This window comes from Cyclopterus lumpus, chromosome 19 (genome assembly GCF_009769545.1).
Source record: "Cyclopterus lumpus isolate fCycLum1 chromosome 19, fCycLum1.pri, whole genome shotgun sequence".
NCBI classification, from domain to species: domain Eukaryota; kingdom Metazoa; phylum Chordata; class Actinopteri; order Perciformes; family Cyclopteridae; genus Cyclopterus; species Cyclopterus lumpus.
Window position 1 is genome coordinate 2865780 of NC_046984.1, and position 19733 is coordinate 2885512.

General features: G+C 43.9%; 2 protein-coding genes across 2 annotated transcripts; both read left to right on the top strand.

The window, feature by feature from the left end:
- The first annotated feature begins 1622 nt into the window (after nt 1-1622).
- Nucleotides 1623-14756, top strand: LOC117749066 (unconventional myosin-XVB-like). The gene is made up of 23 exons (XM_034559271.1): nt 1623-1677; nt 2043-2075; nt 2215-2277; nt 3285-3388; nt 3571-3978; nt 4960-5038; nt 5281-5412; nt 5564-5732; nt 7506-7596; nt 7691-7964; nt 8100-8215; nt 8995-9054; nt 9165-9240; nt 9482-9600; nt 10511-10626; nt 10988-11129; nt 11252-11363; nt 11474-11792; nt 11894-11957; nt 12852-12924; nt 13011-13087; nt 14421-14551; nt 14689-14756. Exons 1-23 carry the CDS (start codon nt 1623-1625, stop codon nt 14711-14713), a joined length of 2838 nt encoding a protein of 945 aa, XP_034415162.1. The 3' UTR covers nt 14714-14756.
- A 126-nt stretch (nt 14757-14882) lies between these two features.
- On the top strand, nt 14883-19733 carry LOC117748991 (unconventional myosin-XV-like). The gene is made up of 8 exons (XM_034559161.1): nt 14883-14954; nt 16179-16275; nt 16643-16791; nt 16900-17030; nt 17740-17873; nt 18440-18573; nt 18962-19102; nt 19251-19733. Exons 2-8 carry the CDS (start codon nt 16179-16181, stop codon nt 19335-19337), a joined length of 873 nt encoding a protein of 290 aa, XP_034415052.1. The 5' UTR covers nt 14883-14954; the 3' UTR covers nt 19338-19733.

Genomic DNA, 19733 nt, shown 5'->3' on the forward strand with positions numbered 1-19733 from the left:
GGTAGGTGTGAGATGTTAAGGTGTCAGCCTGCTTCTAAAATGCTTATTGGATGAGGATGACCATTCTGTCCAGAATCAGAAATGGTTTATTAACAACTTTGTTTGAGCATACGATGAATTTGGCTTAGTACATGACAATAAACACACAATAATATAAGACATTATGAAAAATAAAGATATGATAAACAAACAATATAAGAGTACGTTAAAATAAGTCTGTTATTTAAGTGTCTATTTAAAGTGAGAGTCGTGTAAATGGAAGAAATTGTCCGGGGGATGTAAGAGTCCGAGTCAGTAAGGGCATACCAGATGGCGACGGAGGAGGTTAGGATAGAAACAATGATGGCAGTGCAGAAGTGCACCATCATTGTCTTTGGCAGGTTGGACTTCTTCAGCTGTCCTCTGCTGAGCCTTCTTGGTGATGGAGCTGATGTTCAGCTCCCACTTGGGATCCTGAGTGTTGATGGAGCCCAAGAAGCGAAAGGACTCCCCTGCTGTGACCGGGGAGTAACACAGGGCGATTGGGGTCTGTGTTCTTCCAGGAATCCAGAACCATCTCCACTGCCTTTAGAGCGTTGAGCGTGATGTCATCCGCGAGCTTCAAGAGCTTGATGGCCTGGTGACTGGAGGTGCAGCTGTTGTTATACAGGGAAAAGAGCAGAGGCGTTCAGATAACTAGTTGATTGAAGCATTACTGAACACCAGAGGCTCTGTTGGCAAATGATGAATCAGACCTTTCTGCACACGCCCTCTAAACTGCCAAACTAAAAGACCCTTTTTCACAGCAGAACACTCACCTCAATCATTCTACAGCAATTCTCTCGGTCTATCAGTTACTCCGGATTTACTTTCACTCTATTGTGACTGTGCTCACACCGGCTGGCTTTTCGAGGTCATGTAACTGAGACTGTTTGGGCTCCCAACTCAAGGCTGGATTATTAACTGGGCAAAGAAGACAGTTGCTCCCAGAGGTCCGAGACCCTCAGACCTCTCTAGGCCACGGGCTGACACTTTGTCTAGTTTGTGGTAATTTGACCGTCACTACTCATTTAAGTAAAAAAGTATGGATAAAGTATACAATTATCATCAACATTAATATAATAAATCATCAGGCCGTGGCTCACACACTTCCTGGAGGAGGTGTCAACAGGTTTCCACGGCTCATTTTTGTCCCGGGACATCCTTAAATTGTCCTCATCTCTGTTCTCTAACTCATTGCAGGTCGAGGTCGACCGATGGATGCCTACGTTGATGACTTGTTTGACCCTGTACTGGACCAAGGACCTCCGGTTAGTGATGTCAACCGATTTATCTTTACTTTTCAAACCGTAGCTGTAAATATTGTAAAGGCTACATTTGTCTGTCCCTAGAGAGTGTTTGAGTGTTTCTTGTTGGGCCCCGGGGGATTGTGTATCGCTGATGTATCTTATTGCTGTGTGAAGTCACTGGGTCGTCTCTCTCGCTCTGTGTGTGTGTGTGTGTGTGTGTGTGTGTGTGTGTGTGTGTGTGTGTGTGTGTGTGTGTGTGTGTGTGTGTGTGTGTGTGTGTGTGTGTGTGTGTGTGTGTGTGTGTGTGTGTGTGTGTGTGTGTGTGTGTGTGTCTAGGACATGGAAAGGGTAGCCATGCTAAACCGCAGGATGAAAGGAGGAGGAGGGATTGGACCCATGTATGGAACTGGTAGGCAAAACGTGTACCGTGTGATGAATTGTAAAACATTCTTAAATGGCCTTTCCTCAATCTAAAAAAGTCAGGAGTATTCACTCTTCCAGAATGGACAGACAGAATAGGGGTCCTATATACAGGCAATCTATTGAGAAGTACTAACAAATTTGATATAATAATAACAAATCTGGGCCATGTTGTCCAGATAGAGGGCAATGCATTGGGTCGGGAAGGTATCATCAGCAGAAACCATCATATTAGCGCAGTGTAAAGCAGCACCCATTAACTAGACTGAGTTTGTGGCATTTCTAGTCTCATTTGAAATCAAGTACCTCAGTCTCTGTGAACAGAAATTATAATTCTTTTTTTTCTTTTTTTAGGTATGCCCATGACAATGCCAAGCTATGCTATGGGTAAGCGAAAAGGTTCATTTGTAACACAATGTTTTGTATCCTGTTGGAGAAATTTCGTCTGGCCTTGAATCCTTCCCACATCAAGGGGCAGAAGAAGGTATCTGTCTTTCTGTTTTCTAATCTTTACTTCTCTGCTCAGGACCGATGGTTAACCCTTCGATGCCCAGCTATGGTGCAACTCCCATAATGCCAAACATGCCAGGTAATCCTTTTTGGATTTAATTCAATAAGCAAAAACGTACACAGACTCTCGTGGCAGCTCCACTTCGTCGTCCTCTTCATGTTAGCTATGGATAGATGGATAGATGGATGGATAGATGGATGGATAGATAGATAGATATATTGTATAGACTTTATTCATCCCCAGGGGGAAATGTGTTTGTAGCAGCAGCAAACAAGGTTACAATATATACAATAAAATAAAATAGCAGAGCAGGACATATTACATTTAAGAAAATGTAATGATTAAATAATAAAGAAAATGAAAACAATGCAACGTATATACAGTGTATATAAGTGAGTATAAAGTATATAAAGTGAAAGCAGTGCAAGGTTTATTGATGTTGATTCAATTTGAGGAGGATCTGGCCAGAGGTGATTTATTATAGTCTTATAGCAGTTAGCAGGAATGTTCTCCTGTATCTCTGTTCTCTCCTAGATTCATTTGTGGACACAAATATGAGCGTATATAATTGGTAAGGAGAAACCATCGACTGTATATACGAAGTAGAAGTAGTCATCGTCACGTCACTAACTGGTTGGTGGACTGCTGCTTTGAAGCCTCGAGTCCGGTGATTTTGTTGTCGCCATCTTGGATTACGGCCATTGCCATGTTGTTTTTTGCAACCGATAAACGGAAGTTACCACATTTGAAATGGCGAGGACTGAAACGCCATATACTAGAAATGCCATATGGCTTGTAGCTGGTGGTAGCAGCAGCTACCTGTCAATCACAGTAGCCCCGCCCTAAAACATACTCCGCTTTTGGTCTTTTTGTCTCTAAATGGACCATGATTTACTAAATGAATATCATGCTGCATTGAAGAAAACTTGAAACTAGAAATTGAGACCATAAACTCATGTTCACTGAGAGATAAGTCATTTTCTCATAGACTTCTATATGACCGGACATTCTATTGTTGTGTCAGCTCCTTTGGTAATGATTTAAATGTACCTGAATAACAATTTGTCGTGAACATCCCTACACAGTCATGATGATGCCTCAGACTCCCATGTCTGCCACGACTGTCGCTGACCCCATGCAGATGACAGCATCGCAGCAGGCCCTCATCAACCAGCAGGCCTTTCTCATGGTGAGGACACGCCCACTTGGCATACTATCCTTCTCGCATGATGGTCCTGTTTCTTTTCATCCTGTATTCGCCCCTCCACCCACATTTACCTTTCCGAACTCCCTCTCCCACCTCCCCTCCATCTCCGTGCTTACCTGTCCTCTCTCCTCCTCCTCTCTCCTCCTCCTCCTCCTCCTCTGCAGGCCCAGCAGATGACCCTGCAGGCAATAAATCTGTCCCAGCAGCAGACGCAGGAGCAGCAGAAAAAGCAGAAGAAGCAGGAGAGAAAGCAGCAGCGGGGGGAGGAGAAGCAGCTGAGGCGTCAGTCCGAGCGGCGGCCCTGGGAACGCTCGCCCTCGCCCTCACCCTCACCCCCACCTTCATCTCCCTCGCCCCCACCTGCCCGGACCAAAGCGCCTGCGCCTAAACGCACCTACGGCTACAAGCAGCCTGCGCCTGCGCCTGCGCCTGCACCTGTCCCTGCCCATGCGCCTAAACGCACCTACGGCTACAAGCAGCCTGCGCCTGCGCCTGCGCCTGCACCTGTCCCTGCCCATGCGCCTAAACGCACCTACGGCTCCAAGCAGCCTGCACCTGCGCCTGCACCTGAGGTAATTCTGAATAGTGTGTGTTTTTGTAGTGTACTCAATTGCTGCTTTTTTATACTGAAAAACTTAACTATACCTATAGTATATAATAGTTTTTGCTATTTAATTTCATAAATTCCCTTCAGTCCTTGTCGAGTGACACTTAACCCCTAAATTTCATTCCGAAGTGAATTACATAATGTAAAAGTGCTATAAGTGCCATGCCAATGGTGATCTTAACCAACTATTGAATCTTAAAGCGTATTTCACGGCGACAGCCTTGGCCACAGGCATTATGTTTTTGATTGTATGTACGTAGGTCCAATTCTTGTGATCTCAGGAATGTCTGAAGAGGATTTCTTCAAATTTGGCACAAATGTCAACCTGGCCAATACTCAATAATCGATATGCTAGTTTTGACAATTTCACAGAGATGTGTGATGGGGTAAAATTATGACGTGATGACATTTTGGACAGACGTGGATGAACTGTGACTGAGGCATGCATCCTTAACCTGCCTGTGGATCAAACTTCGAGCCCATGGGGTCCTATTCAAGACATCCGTCTTTAAAAACAGCTCACAGATACACACTTTCATGTTTAAAAGAAAAAGTTAATTAAATTGCTAAAACAGCTGGTCACTGAACTTCTTACTCAAACAGGAGGAAATAGTGCATTTGTTGAGGACTATTGTCTGCGGCGGATTAATCCACATTTGGTGCGCTAGCCACTATTTGTGGCGGCAGGACGGTGTTTGTGGGAGTGAGACGGAAGAAACTACATCATGTGTGTCCTTGGTAATGAAGGAGCCATGGCAGCCAGTGCGACAACCCTTATTAGTAGAGACATTCATTCTGTTTTTTGCTCTGTATGTGAGATTTGTAGACAACACAGAAAGTTATGGAATAGTGCAACCTAATCCTTTAATTCCCTAACATGTGAAAAGAACTGACATCACCGGGTCCGTTTCCTCCTCACGCGCTGACGTGTTTATTCCTCCTACAGCCAGAGAGAGAAGTGGACTTACCAGATCCCGAAGACCTGCAGTCTTTCAGAGACAAGAAGGAATACTTCCAGAAGTTTGGTGAGTGGAGTTGATCGGCAACCATCAAGTAATGCATTTTCTTTCAAACGGTCTCTCCCGTACACACAAACCCTGCTGATTCAGTCACTTTGGACTTTTCTATATCGAGCTTAGTACAGAACATAAATGGATGGAGTTATCTCGCTTGAATGTGATGAAAACAACGTTATAATGGCTTAATAATGAATATAAGTAATGCGTTTCCTCATTCCTCACCATCTCTCTCCTCTACTACCCTGCAGGCATTCATGCCCGAGGTGGATCCAAAGCATCAAATTCTCGTCCGGCCCACTCCAGCCCACCCAGACGGCAGCAACGCTCCCCGCCGCCCCCATCCCCACCCCCACCCCCACCAACAGCACCTAAGCCTGCGGGTGAGAAGATAAAACAAGTTCCATGGCCTAGATGATGTTTTAGTGTCATCTAGAAAATATTGCTTTACTTTCTGAGAGCTGTTATAAAGTATTGTGTAGTTTGTAGATGTTATCATGCAGCTTGGTATGCCCTTTCTGTCCCTCATCTCAGTGAAGCGTCTCCACACCCCTCCTGCCAGAGTTGTTGACCCCCCACCAGCAGCACCGAAGCCAGCTCCTCTCACTAAGCACCAGCCCGAACCCACCTCCAACATCCGGGAAATCATCAAGCAATTTAACAGCCGACCCCAGCCGGAAGCCAAACCCTTTGAGCCTGTCAGGTCCGTTTCACCGCCGCTCCAATATCAGGTCCGTGCACCAGGTTGCACCCTCCGGTTCTGCAGAGTGAAGCCAATGTGGAACTTTAATTCTCTCTACTGACCATCAGGGGGCGACTCCTCTGGTTGTATAGAAGTCTATGAGAAAAAGACTCTCCTTCTCTCTTGATTTATTCCCTCAGTAAACATTGTAAATGGTCTCAATCTCTAGTTTCAAGTCTTCTTCAGTACATCATCATGTTCATTTAGTAAATGATGGAGTCAAACAGACCATAAAGCAGGGTATGCTTTATGTTTACTGTGTAAACAGGTCGCAGCTGCTACCAGAGGCGTGCACAGCGTCTTTACGTCACTCCTCCGCATTCTAAATATGGTAACTTCTGTTCATCGAGTGCAATAAAAGCCAAGATGGCGACAGCTGTATTCCAAGATCTGAAGGGCACCACGCCTTCTGACGGCAAAACTCAACTCTAAACATTGTCGTTGCGTTACTGTGCAGCTAGCATGAGGTGAAATCACGCGACCAAAATAAGTAAAACATTTTACGGCTTCAAAAGTGAAAGAGATGAAGATGAAAAGTTGAACGTCCGAATAATGTTTGTAACATTTTCAATGAACGTGTTACACCCCTGAAAATGGGAGTTATTGGATGCTTTTTCCTGAGCAAGGACTTTACTGCAATGAGCTTATTTGTACAAAACAATCATTTAGATAGGAAGAAATCCATAGGACAGTAGATAGTACATACTTATTATACATTACTAACAGTATTTAAAGTTTTACCTGGGATATTTCTCATTTTCTCTCATATGCCTAAACACAAAATAGCTTAATCTCTGTTATTTCACAAAATGGCGGCTACACTTGACTCAGCTAGCTACAATTGCACCGCCAACAGGCGGGAACTCACGTACACAGCGTTACACACACACACTTCAATATTTACGGCAAAACTCAACTCTAAAGTAACAAAATAGAACAACAACATTCTTACATCCACACCGACATGTTAACTCCGTTCATAATCAACATACCTGAAAAGAGGGGATAAATAATCACAGTGATTTGATGCTTTTTCCTCAGCAAGGACTTTACTGCAATGAGGAAAAAGATTGCGGTTTCCCTCGAGGTATGTGGGCGGAGACTAAAGCAATCGATTCAAGATCATGTCCACATGTAGATCACAGTTATAACTATACACCATTATATCTTAAATTACACAAAAAGAACGAAAACACAATCCACATATTATTTATAAACAATCTTTTTAACCATAGCAGATTTTAGCAGACCATGAAATTACCATTTTCTTTAACTCGTTAACAGTGCATATTTTCCAACATGTCACAAACGCAGCTTGCAGAAATTGATCATATTGCTTTGAGAGATTCAATCAGCTGACACATTTCTCCAGAGAATCCTCAGTCAATACAAAAGCTTGCCTTCTAGCAAACGCGGGAGGAATCAAGAGAAAAGGTTTAAACCCTGTGAAAGCAGTATCAGAGATCCCAGCATGCAAAGCAAAAAAAAAGGATTTAAATATTGAGCCCGGCCTTAGTTCTGGCAGGACTCTCAGTCAAGTTCAGCTCAAAGCCCCGTTACATCAGCTGATTTCAAGCCAGCCCAATCAGCTGATGGATCAGCAGTCAATGTACATCCTCTCACCCCACCAGACACGAACCAAGGAGTCCTTGAAGTTCCTGAGCCAACTGATCACACAGTGGCCTCATCCTCCAGAAAAAGTAACTCTCTGTACCGCTCTTGACCTCTTCACAGACCTGCTGCACGGCATTTCGTAAAGAAGAATGACCCCAAAGACGAAGCTCTGGCCAAACTCCTAAACAAAGCACCAGTGCCACAACCGAAGGTCAGGACGGAGACTCCTATTAATTAATTAATTAATTAATCTGTCTCATTCTGTGTGCTACATCCTCACACCTTTCACTTCTTAATGCTCGCAGAAACAGTGTGTGCCTCCGCCAGTCAAGCCCAAGAGGGAGCCACCTTGTCCCAGGACCCCGTTCCCGCAGTCCTCCTCTCCTCCCTCCACCAGGGGGCCCCGCATCATCTCCAGCAACATGAGGCAGAAACAGCGCTCCCTGGGGGACCTGTTTGGCTCGCAGCGCTCCCAGCACCCTCCGACCCCTCCCCCTGACTCCGCGCCGCCTCCCCCGCGCCCAGCGCCCCTCATTTGGAGCATCCCCGACCCGCCGCCCATGGCGGCCCCGTCCCTCAGTGAGTGCCGCTCTCACCGTGTTCTCCAGACATGTGACATGTTTGGTCCGTCAGTCGCTGCTAATTATCATTCAATCCAATGTTATCGAATGTGAGCGAGTTAACGTCAGTCAGTGACCTCCGTCTGCTGTTTAGTAACCACAGATGTGATGCCAGATGAGGAGGGCATTCGCTCCCAGCTCCACCGCTTCTCTGCTGGGGTTTACTTCTCTTACTCCAACATGGCAGGAAAACTGTTCCTGCGAAAAGAAGTAAGACACACACACACACACACACACACACACACACACACACACACACACACACACAACATCCATCAGGGGACCAGTGATTCAACCAAAGCTGCACTAATCAACGTTTTTATATTGACAATGGATCAAATGACTATGTAAAAGGTGTCCCTCGTAGTGAGGAACCCACGGAGAATTATCACCAACTCTGCAGTTCCCATCAGCTCCAGCAGTTTTTACGGAGCAGCTTCAGATATTTTTCTCAGGAGCTGGTGGAGACCAAAACAGAGCTAAAAAGAATAGAGACTCTTGGACTTGCATTCACCAAGTGGTCACAAGGACGACACAGAATAAATGCTCATGTTGCTACATGGCTCTGCTGGGGGCGGCTCATGGGGAGAGAGGTCGTCCTGTAATCACAAGGTACCCGGTTCGATGCCCGCTCTCCCCATGTTGCATGTTCAAGTCCTTGAGCCACTGCTCCTTAATAACTAAGGATCGGTCAAATGCAGAGAAGAATTTCCCCACGGTCGTAAAAATAAAGGATACATACAAAAAAATATTACGTATATATGTGTAGTTATGCCGTTGTTGCGTTTACGCCACACCTGGCAAAGTACTCTCAACCTGTGGTCGTCCCTGATACAGTCGGTGTCTCCAGGACTACATTTTTACCATGAAACAATACCAACCACAAGCCGTCGTGGCTGGTAATGACATCAAGGAAATACCGATGTGCTCAGACCGACACAAGTGCGTTAGATTCATCAATAATGCCTCTCACTTTTGTTTGTGTGCAGGTGTTTTACCCCAGAGAGATGTTCAACAGGCCCTACATCCTCAATCTGTTGTGTGAACAGGTTAGTATACTTACATATAAGTACATACACATACATATATATATATATATATATATATATATATATATATATATATATATATATATATATTGTCATTGTGTGATATATAGATCATGAGGGACACCTACTCTGACAGCTGTGTGAGGATCAGCAGAGAGGAGAGGAGGAAGATGAAGGACCTGCTGGGTGAGTGTGTTTGGCAGATCGTCATAAAGCCACAGTTGTGGTAATGTTGTTGTCACAGTGGTAGACTAGCATCTCTCTCTCTATACAGTATATATATATATATATATATATATATATATATCTTTATGTACATTCAATGAGTACTTACTGAATATAAACTGTATCATTTATATTTTGTTTCTCCATTAGTCTGCTGACAATTATCCCATTTTTTAAAAATGTATCCCCATTTGAACTCTAGCTAATTTCAATGTGGGAATGACTATAAGCACCATCCAGAATGACATCATGAAGAAGAGGATTGTCATGGCTGCTCGAGACAACTGGGAAAACTACTTCATCCGTCTGTTCCCTGTGAAGGTGATCACGACCAAAAGAGTTGGAGAGAATCTGGAGTGAGGCATTTGGTTCCATCTGTGTGCAGCATCCGTAGCTGAAAGTAGCTTCACCCCGTTGGGTTCTGACTCAAGGGTTCTACCAGTTTCCTGAATATAAATAGATAGATAGATAGATAGATAGATAGATAGATAGATAGATAGATAGATAGATAGATAGATAGATAGATAGATAGATAGATAGATAGATAGATAGATAGATAGATAGATAGATAGATAGATAGATAGATAGATACTTTATTCATCCCCAGGGGGAAATTTGGTTGTAGTGGCAGTATGAAAAAATGCACAATATATAGAATACAATAAAATAGCAGAGCAGGACATATTACATCAAAGCTAAATTAAATAATAAAGAAAATGAAAAAATGAAAAGTATATACAGTGAAAGTGCTGCAAGGGTTATTGATGTTAATTCAATTTGAGGAGGATTCTGTTGGAGTCTGTTGGAGAACGTGCTCCGCTGTCCCTGCAGTCGGTGGTGGAGAGGGTGGTCATTAAGAGTCCTACTGAGTTAATGTCATTTATTTTTGCCCAAGATTGTGTTATAAACTAGCAGCATCATTTTAAAGTCTGTTCTACAAACAGCGTTGGCTCAGATGGGCCTTACACAGACTTGGTACCAGGGAGCTGTCAGGGTAAAGTCTGTTTAAGGAAACCCTGCTGGTCAGAAGAGAGAACGCAGGTTTTAAGACACTTCCGCACCAGCTTCACTCGGCAGAACCGGAGGTCGCCGCCTGGGTCAAACTTGTTTTATTGTGACATGTAAAATATTTTAGGAGGTATCCTGGCTGTCTCGTTTCATGCATTAATTGTTGCCGGACCACTAACCACCGCGCATATTGACAGGCATCTTCTCTTTGTGTCTGTTGAAGTCGGACAGAGGGGATGCTCAGGTCTTGGGGGTGTCTCACCGGGGCTTTCGTCTACTGAAGGAGGTCAGAGCATCAGGCATCAACCCCAAACACCTCCGTCTGCTCACAAGCTACAGGTAAACGTGCAGCCCGCGGACACACCTTCTCGGTTTCATCCATGTTTTCACATGAAATGGTTCAAGTCTTATGTCAAAGATAGGAAGTTGGTTAGTTTTTATTCAAACTAATATACTAAATATTTGGCCCATCTTAAAAACGTTGGGCTCCTCACTCCCCTGGCCCTCAGAGGGGCCTCGCACTTGGTGTTGCAGTTTTGCAGCTTCAGACCCCCCCAAATGATGTCAGAAAATATGACAAAAGACTTTCAAACCTCACGAGACAAAAATAAGATATTTGGTACAGCCCTACGATCTGATGTCGTCACTTTCAGCTCGTGTTTCCTGCACAGATTGTTAACCCAGATCTGCATGAATATAGCTTTGTAGAGTTGCTGTCAGTTGACCTCCAGGGTGCAGACAGAGTGGGACTGGAGCTGGTGGGGGAAAAGTTGGTGATGCAGTCATCCAGAGCTCCTCAGATCACTGCCATGATCCGGTTCTTCCTCCAGGAGCTCATCCGGGTACTCCTTTAGTCTTAAATCGCCATCATTCATCATTATCTTTCATGTTGATGCTTTGGGGCATCTTTTGTGCATGTGACACACGTATCACCCTCCTACCCATCGTTCTCCCTGCCCCCTAGGACTCGGGCCATGTGGTTGCCCTGAAGAGTTTTGTAACAGATGACAAAAGTCTACTTAGCTTCAGCAAGGGTGACGCCATCAAACTGCTGCCAATGGAAGGACTCCAGACGGGTGAGATCCTTGCAGTTTTTAGGTTCAGATATGCCTTATTATGCTCATTGTTTTATGCATTTTGTGATCTCCTTCTCATGAAAAAACACCGTTGTGTGTGTTTCCACCAGGCTGGCGTTTTGGCACCTTGGGAGGGCGCTCTGGTCTTTTCGCAGATGACCTCACCCAGCCATCCGCGGCCCCGGACTACCACTGTCTGCCCCTTAACCGAAGAGATGACAAGAGGAAAAGCAAGATGGGCGCTGGACCTGCCGGTCCACCCAAGGACCCGTCTCCAGGTCCTATCAGCAGACCCATGGGCAGCGTCGATTCAAAGCTGCTCGGTAAAGAGGCCTCGGTCCAGAGATTCGACCAGAGCTCAATCCAGGGCTCATTCCACGAGCTGGAGACCCTCTCGAGCATGGCTGAGTTTGCCATGAAGTATTTCCGGTATGATAGAAGGCCGATGACTAGTGTTGAGTAAGGTCGGATGGTTTGGGTTTGTGACGTGCCGTGGCTAATTTTGTCCTTCTATTATTGGTTGATTAAAGAGTGGGGACTACAGGTCTATCAGCAAGCGAAAGGAATTTTGCAGAGGCGTTTCAACACACAGAAGTAAGTCTGTACAATCCCTCTAACATCATCTCTCAGGGTTTGTACTTACTCACACTACAGTTATTGTACATGGACACATCTGTATCCGTGCTCAATATGCCTTTATATAAGCTGTCTTGTCTAAAATCCTGGAATGCAGGGGTGACATACTTATTTAATAGATATAGCCTGTACGTAAGCGCGTGGGATCTATACTAGCGTTTCAGTACAGGGCCTGCTACATTTATTAGGACAGTGCAATCCCAGTGGACAAATAGGTATAGCAGAGCATTTTCTTGAAAAAAAAAGAAGTCATTAATGATTAAGCTGAAAGCAGCTGCCCGCTGTGGCTGGAGACGAGTGAGCCAAAACAGTCGAAAAATAAATAAATGGGTTTAGTAGTTTGTGAGATTAGGCGTGGACAGACAGACAGCTACACACACGCACACACATAAGATAAGATAAAATAAGATAATCCTTTATTAGTCCCTCAGTGGGGAAATTACAGGATTACGGCAGCATTGCTCACAGTAATAAGTAAAAAACAAGTAGTATAATAAACAGAAATAAGATAAAAGAGTAAAAACAAGAAGAATATTATATATACAGACGGAGTAGAGAGAGTGCACAACCGAACGCATGGTCCCCTCACAGATGTCTGGTGGAGATAATGAGAAACAAGTTTTATAAAAAGGTCAGAGGTCATTACTGACATCAAATATAGATATGCGTAACTTTTCATGTATAAAATAAGACTACGCTGCCTCAGAGATATTTAACATCATTAGTTGAGATCAGAGGGAACAAATGTGTCCAGATGACTGAATTGTCTTGTTTAGATATGTAAATGTTTCATCATGAGGTCTTTAGGAATAAATCCAACTCTACGAACTGCATTGGCTTTCGTTCATCCAGGTTCCCATACAGGAGTCCCTCATTCTCTACAATGACCCTGAAATCACTGAGTTGTCGGTCCAGTGCTTCTTGAGTGAGTGCATCCACACGAGCTATACTGATACACACTCAGACTGCTGTTACTCTGTCACTCCTTCTCCCTTTTATGTGTCCCTACAGACTTGATGCAGTTCATGGGGGACATGCCAATGACAAAGAAGAACACCCAGACGGACTGCTTGAGCCACATTTTACTGGTCAGTGCTCTTTTAAGTGGTGTAATCCAATGGGCTGCATTTATGTTTCGCACCTTTGAGTCTCTGTGTGAGTTTGATGGACCTCAAATAGACTTCTGTGGGATTGAAAGAAGAGTCTGTCTCTTCTGTTCAGTTGGGGAAGGAAAAGGAGCTCCTGAGAGATGAGATCTACTGCCAGGTCATCAAGCAAACCACCAACAACCCAACTAAGTGAGGGTCACATTTATTTATGTTGTGTAACATTCTCAATTCATACGTTTACTAGGGGGGCACCCGTACCGATATCTTAAGCAAACACTTTGTTGCTGCATTAAAACGGTTTGCTCTTAAATTGTATTTCCTGCTCATTTTCAAGATGAGTTGCTGGCTCATAATTCATTATCTTAATGATAAACCGTAATTCGTTAAATTTATATCTATGTATACATTTGTTATATCTAAGCCTGACACATCAAGGAATGATCGCGGTCACTTCCACACAGTGAGGCATACAGCTAAACTGTCAGTATCGGCTCATACTCAAAAGAAAAAAGTAGCGATTTCAGTATCAAGACTGAAAAAGTTAGATCGGTACTTCTCTGGTTATTACAAACCCGGTCGTAAAAGTAAAGCCAATGCAGAAGAGTCTCAAACCTTCATTCTTTCTACTGTTCACCAATTCTCTGGTTGTATAGAAGTCTATATAAATGACTCTACTTCTCTTGATTTATTCCCTCAGTAAACATTGTAAACATGAGTTTATGGTCTCAATCTCTAGTTTCAAGTCTTCTTCAATACAACGTGATGTTCATTTTGTAAATGATGGTCCATGTAGAGTCAAAAAGACCATAAAGCAAGGTGTGCTTGAGGGCGTGGCTAACTTGTGATTGACAGGTTGCTACCATGCTGTTGTCCTTGTTCTCTGTCTTAGAACTTTAAACCTTTCACAGTGAGTTTAGAGTTCATAAAAGTAAATTGTAACATTTCGTTCGCCTTACAGAACGTCAGCGGTCGGTTGTAGGTCAGAGTTCCAGCGTCTCGTGTCACTTCTGGTTGCAAAACCAAGATGGAGGCCGACGAAAACCAAGATGGATGACGTCACCCATTGGTTGGTGGACAACCAATGGGTGACGTCACCGTGACGATGTCCACTTCTTATACATAGTCTATGATTATTACTAGTTATTAACAGGAAATACATAAATGTTAAAAGAGAGAGTGGGAGAGGAGTATGACATGCAACAATGGTCCCAAGGTCAGAATGAAACAATGGATGTTGTAGTTATATAGCCCAGCATTCGGCACACCAAGCCGCTTCTACAAAATGCTAACATTGTTAGTGTTGTCTTCACAGATCCATCTGCACCCTCGGCTGGCGGCTGCTCAACCTGATGACCGGGTTCTTCCCCTGCTCCGGTACGCTGCAGCCGCACGTCACACGCCACCTCCAGGACATCTCTCAGGACTACGAGCACCCATACCAAGGTAGGGAAACGCACACAGAATTGCTTACACAGCACCACAAAAACAACGCCTACCGCTACAAAGTCATTGTAGCGTTGGAACGAAGCCGGCTACACATTCACATGTATATAAGGTCTCTCACCTACGTGTGTCCTCAGAGCTGGCGTGCGTGTGTCAAGATAACCTGCAGCAGTCTCTCAGCTTTGGCGGCCGCCGTAACATCCCCTCCCACGTGGAGATGGAGGCCATTCTGGCAAGTACCCCCGACATCCATGGTGTTCTTCATAACCGTTACATTCCATTCACAGCGGAGCTGATTGTTTGAGTGTGTCTCCGCTTTCTGCAGGCTGGCAAAACTTCCAGATATGTTCCCATCCAGCTACCAGGAGGAGTGGATTTCCCCATCAAGATACGTAGCTTTAGTGTAAGAGTTTTCTTTCTTTTTTTCTGCTTCCTATACAGTTTCAGGGATGTTAAATTATATCTTTGTACAATTTTGGAATGGATAAACTTGCTGCGTGGCTCCCTCGTAGCCCAGGCTCCATTCGATAGTACCTCTTGCCATACGTCTTCCCTAATCTCATGGCCTAGATCCTTTGGCCACATCAGGCTCAGGCCTTCACACGTTCTAGTATGAATATCGATACAATTTTATATTGATTCTAGGCTTGTTGTTATTCCATAAGAAATCCTTCATCAGATGATTATATTGTTTTAAAGCTTTCTACAGAAATGGCTACTGGTATCATGTTATTATATTGTGGAGCTCCCACCATCTTAATGATGTTTTTCCACATGAGGTGAAATTGATCAATTCCCATTTGCCTAAGTTTGCCATCATTTTTTGTATTAAAGGAACCATATTAATATAAATTATATTTTCTATATTTGAACACAGTAACCAAATATTCCAGTCCCCTTGGGATCCATTTAAACCAGAGTGTATCGAGCCTTGATCGATTGCATCCTCTTAAAATCGGCACGCATTTTGCCAATTTATTTTATAGCCTGATATATGTTTTTAGGATTTAATTACAGAACCTTGGGAATTGATGCCAAAGGGTCCTTGATCAGTAATAGAATATGATCTGTGTACATCGCCTTCCCCTCATGAATCCTCTTTATGACCAGCTGAATCGGCATGCATTAAGCGTGGTAGAATAGCTTCCAGCCCCGTAGACAAAATCTTTGTTAGAATTTTGCAGTCCATATTAATCAAACTCACAGGTGTATCATTTTGAGATCTTTTGATCTTTTTCTTTTTTCTAACAGTGAGGGATATCAGAGCTTTGTTGTAAGAATGAATCTTGGTACACCGATGTCAGGATGGAAGCCAATGTATCTAAATACTTCTAATATTCTGAGGGGAAAGCATCTATCCCAGGCGATTTGTAGAGGTTTTTGACCTGTTTTCATCCACGGATATTTCTGGAAAGTAAATCTTTGAGAAAAATGTCTCCTAAATACCCACCTCTGGATCAACCTCCAATACCCAGTTAGCTTACCTTGTATTTGTCACTTTCTTTTTGTTGTAATTGTCGTCTGAATAGCTTTGTTAATAATTTTAACCTACTTGTATACAAACAAAACCTGAGTCCGTTGTTAATTATCAATATCTCTGTGGTTGTGTTTTGTATCTTCCATCTAGATGGCAGCAGATGTGTTAACAGAGTTCTGTAAAGAGATGGGCATCTCAAATCTCACAGAAATTAAAGAGTTCTCCATCCTTGCCAACAAACATCATGGTAAATCTGACTGATACCGTTTCTAATTGATATCCAGTATGGAAGTTAGTCTGTCTTTAGACTTAAAAACAGCTGTTTTCCTAACGAGTTGTGTACAAGATGCCGTTCTCCTGCCTTTTCCGCTCTGAACCATCTAAGGCAAACACAAGGTTACAAACTAAATGGAGATAGTTTTTGTTAAATACATTTATTATAACAAATAGCATAGAGGATATGATCACAAACACCACAAAATAAAAGGTCAAATGCTTATTTATTCTGCTAGAATGAATGCCCAGCACTGTAAATATGACGCGTGGCCACATTGGCTGGGAGTCAATCCCAAACAAGAGTGTCCGATTAACAGATCGCCGTCCTCCTCTGTCAGATGGGATGGTGCGTCCCCTCCACGCCGAGGAGTATCTGTTCGACTTCATGCTGGACGACGGCTCCATCTTCTTTTCCCTGAGACGCCTGATGTGGAGGAACCCTCTGTCCTACAACAGCGACCTCTATGTGGAGTTCCACTACCAGCAGGTGACAACAATCGGTTCACGGCAGTCAGGAGAAGTAGTCGTAATAGTCGTAGTAACATAGTCCAGGATCCATCTCATTGTGCTTGATACTGTCTGTGTGCTCGTGTAGCTGCTGGCCGACTACCTCGGTGGGCGGCTGATGCTTGCCCCGGCTGCCGGCGGCTCCTCGTCAGTCCAGCAGATAGCGGAGCTGTCGGCCCTGCAGCACCTGGCTCAGGGTCAGAGGGATCAGCTCTCACTGTGAGTCACACGCACACGACAGTCAGGATGATACAATACTGATCGCTTTAGGAGCACAATAGTTTGGGCTGCTCGACAGAAGAAGAAGAAGAAGAAAATACAACTAAAATAGGCGAGCTCCTTCATGGCTGCCTCCAACTCCTCAAACAACCAAATGATAGACAGTGTCTTCTATGATTCTTTCCCTAAAATATAATAATGACATCACTCGCAATAAAAGCTGTCTTCCATCCAGGCGGGAATCTCCGGTTCTGCCGAGTGAAGCCAATGTGGAAGTGTCTCTACTGACCGGAGGGGCGACTCCTCCGGTTGTAAAAATAAGTCTGGTTGTATAGAAGTCTATATAAATGACTCTACTTCTCTCTTGATTCATTCCCTCAGTAAACATTGTAAACATGAGTTTATGGTCTCAATCTCTAGTTTCACGTCTAGTTCATTTAGTAAATTATGATCCATTTAGAGTCCAATAGTCCATAAAGTGGATAATGCTTTCGGGCAGGCTTACTGTGATTGACAGGTCGCTGCAGCTACCAGAGATGACAAAAAACAAAAGAGTTTGTGTGCAAAGACCTTCAGAAAATTGCTATGGAGCTGAAGTCCGGACCTGGTTCACATAGCTCTGTCTGAAGTTCAAAAACAACACCTCTAAAACTCTGTGATTACAAACTCTTAAAGTCCTCTCAGTGTAATATTTGTTTGTCTCCACCAGGCCAGAGATGAAGGAGTACCTGCCTTCACAGCCCGGACTGAGCAGCACAGCTGAAGACATCCACTCCTTCTGTCTGGGCCAGATAGCTGCAATGCACTCCCTCAGTCCTCAAGACGCCAAAATACAATTCATTGGTGGGTACCTTCTCTTCTCTTCTCTCTTCCCCCTCTTCTCACCTTCTTCTTCTCCTCCTCTCTTTTCTTCTTCTATCTTCTCCTTTTTCTCTCCTTTCTTGTCTTCTTCCCTCCTCGTCCTCTACCTCCTCCTCTTCCTGCTCCTTCTTCTTTTTTAGCTTTTCTTCTTCTCCTCTTATCTCCTCTTCCCTTCTTCTCCTTCTTATTTTTATATTCTTCTTCTTCTCCTTTTTCTCTCCTTTCTTGTCTTCTTCCCTCATCATTCTCTAACTCCTCCTCTTCCTCATCCTTTTCTTCTTTTTTCTTTTCTTCTTCTTCTCCTCTTCCCTTCTTCTCTTCTTTTTTGTCTTCTTTCCTCCTCGTCCTCTACCTCTTCTTCTTCCTCCTCCTTCTTTTTTCTCTTTTCTTCTTCCCTTCTTCTCCTCCTTCTCCTTCTCTTCTTTTTGTCTTCTTCTCTTCCTCCTCCTCCTCCTCTTCTTCTTCTTCTTCTTCTTCTTCTTCTTCTTCTTCTTCTTCTTCTTCTTCTTCTTCTCTCCTGATAATAACTGCATTTGTCTGCTCTTCAGAGATTCTGAGCACCATGCCTCTGTTTGGCTCCAACACTTTCTTGGCTCAGAAGGTCAGTCAGCGTGGCTGTCCCTCCCCGTGCATGGTCAGCATCAGCCAGGAGGGGGTGCTGTTCCTCCACCCCAAAACACAGGTACTTCCAGCAGCCACAGTACGGAAACGCTCCCCTACTGATCACTTGGATGAATATGTGATTGTATCAGTATGAAAGATGTCTATGTACCAGAGTCATACCTGGGTCAAGGTCACTCTGGTCGGGTCCAGTTCACCTTTTGACAATCAGCCTTGGTGTTGGGCTATTGTTCTTATCTCAGATGAATCCACTACAGGTGTAGGGGTGCAATTTTAGTTCCAGCCTGTTTTGCTATTTTCATGTTGCCAAGTGTTGGGGCCCACAAAAACCTCCCAGCAGCCGGCTTGAAGTGGAGCTAAAGCCAAAGCAGCCGCGTATGACACCGACCATGCAGTCGTTAGCCAGTGGCAGCCATCGAGGATTCTTGTTTCTGTTTTTCTTTCTGCAGGAGCGAGCGTTTCTGATTCCTCTGGCAGATGTGCAGTCCATGCGCACCATTCGCCCCAAGAAACAGGGCAAAGTGCCAGCTGTGGACATCAATTACAGCAATCCGGGCCGAATCAAAACCGTCACCGTTCATCTCAGACAGGTAGCAACTCTGGGCTGGGCCTGCACATGAATGTTTCGTAGCGTTCTTATTTTTCTCAACATTTGGGGCGAGACATTAGAGAAACTTAATGCACCTGTCAGATATAATCTATTGGTCATAAAAAAAATACTCTTGATCTCTCTTGCAGGCTAAGGAGCTGTGCCACACCCTTGCTCTGATAATGGAAGAGTTGATCCGACCGTCAGTCAGCAGCTCCATTTCAAATCGCCAGTAGACAGAAACACACACACACACACACACACACACACACACACACACACACAGTATTGAGAGTTGTTGTTAATCACTGACTTTTTGTGTTTATCCTTTTTTGTTAATTTATCTTTCTTTTTTCTTTCTGTGTAACTTAATGGACATGTGTGTCATTGATGAAATGGACTAGATTATAAACTATTGATGAAGGAAGTGACACATGCACTGCTGCGATCAGACAACACCAGAGGACTACGGGAGTATTAGAGTAATTCAGTAATTCAGCCATTATTGCATTAATAAACCCAACGTCTTAAAAAGAATTTAGAGTTTATTTGTTGAAACGCAGGGTTCGTTAATCATCACTGGAAGTTAATGTTGTGACGATGTCATGTAATACAAGTGGGGCATTAAAGAA

Bases quoted from the DNA above. Each gene is read 5' to 3' on its own strand.
- LOC117748991 (XM_034559161.1), top strand. From the start codon at position 16,179: ATGGCAGCAGATGTGTTAACAGAGTTCTGTAAAGAGATGGGCATCTCA. The intron at 16,792-16,899 runs GTGACAACAATC...GTGCTCGTGTAG, and splicing joins TGGAGTTCCACTACCAGCAG to CTGCTGGCCGACTACCTCGG. The intron at 17,874-18,439 runs GTGGGTACCTTC...TCTGCTCTTCAG, and splicing joins CGCCAAAATACAATTCATTG to AGATTCTGAGCACCATGCCT.
- LOC117749066 (XM_034559271.1), top strand. From the start codon at position 1,623: ATGCTAAACCGCAGGATGAAAGGAGGAGGAGGGATTGGACCCATGTAT. The intron at 2,278-3,284 runs GTAATCCTTTTT...ATCCCTACACAG, and splicing joins CATAATGCCAAACATGCCAG to TCATGATGATGCCTCAGACT. The intron at 14,552-14,688 runs GTAGGGAAACGC...GTGTGTCCTCAG, and splicing joins CTACGAGCACCCATACCAAG to AGCTGGCGTGCGTGTGTCAA.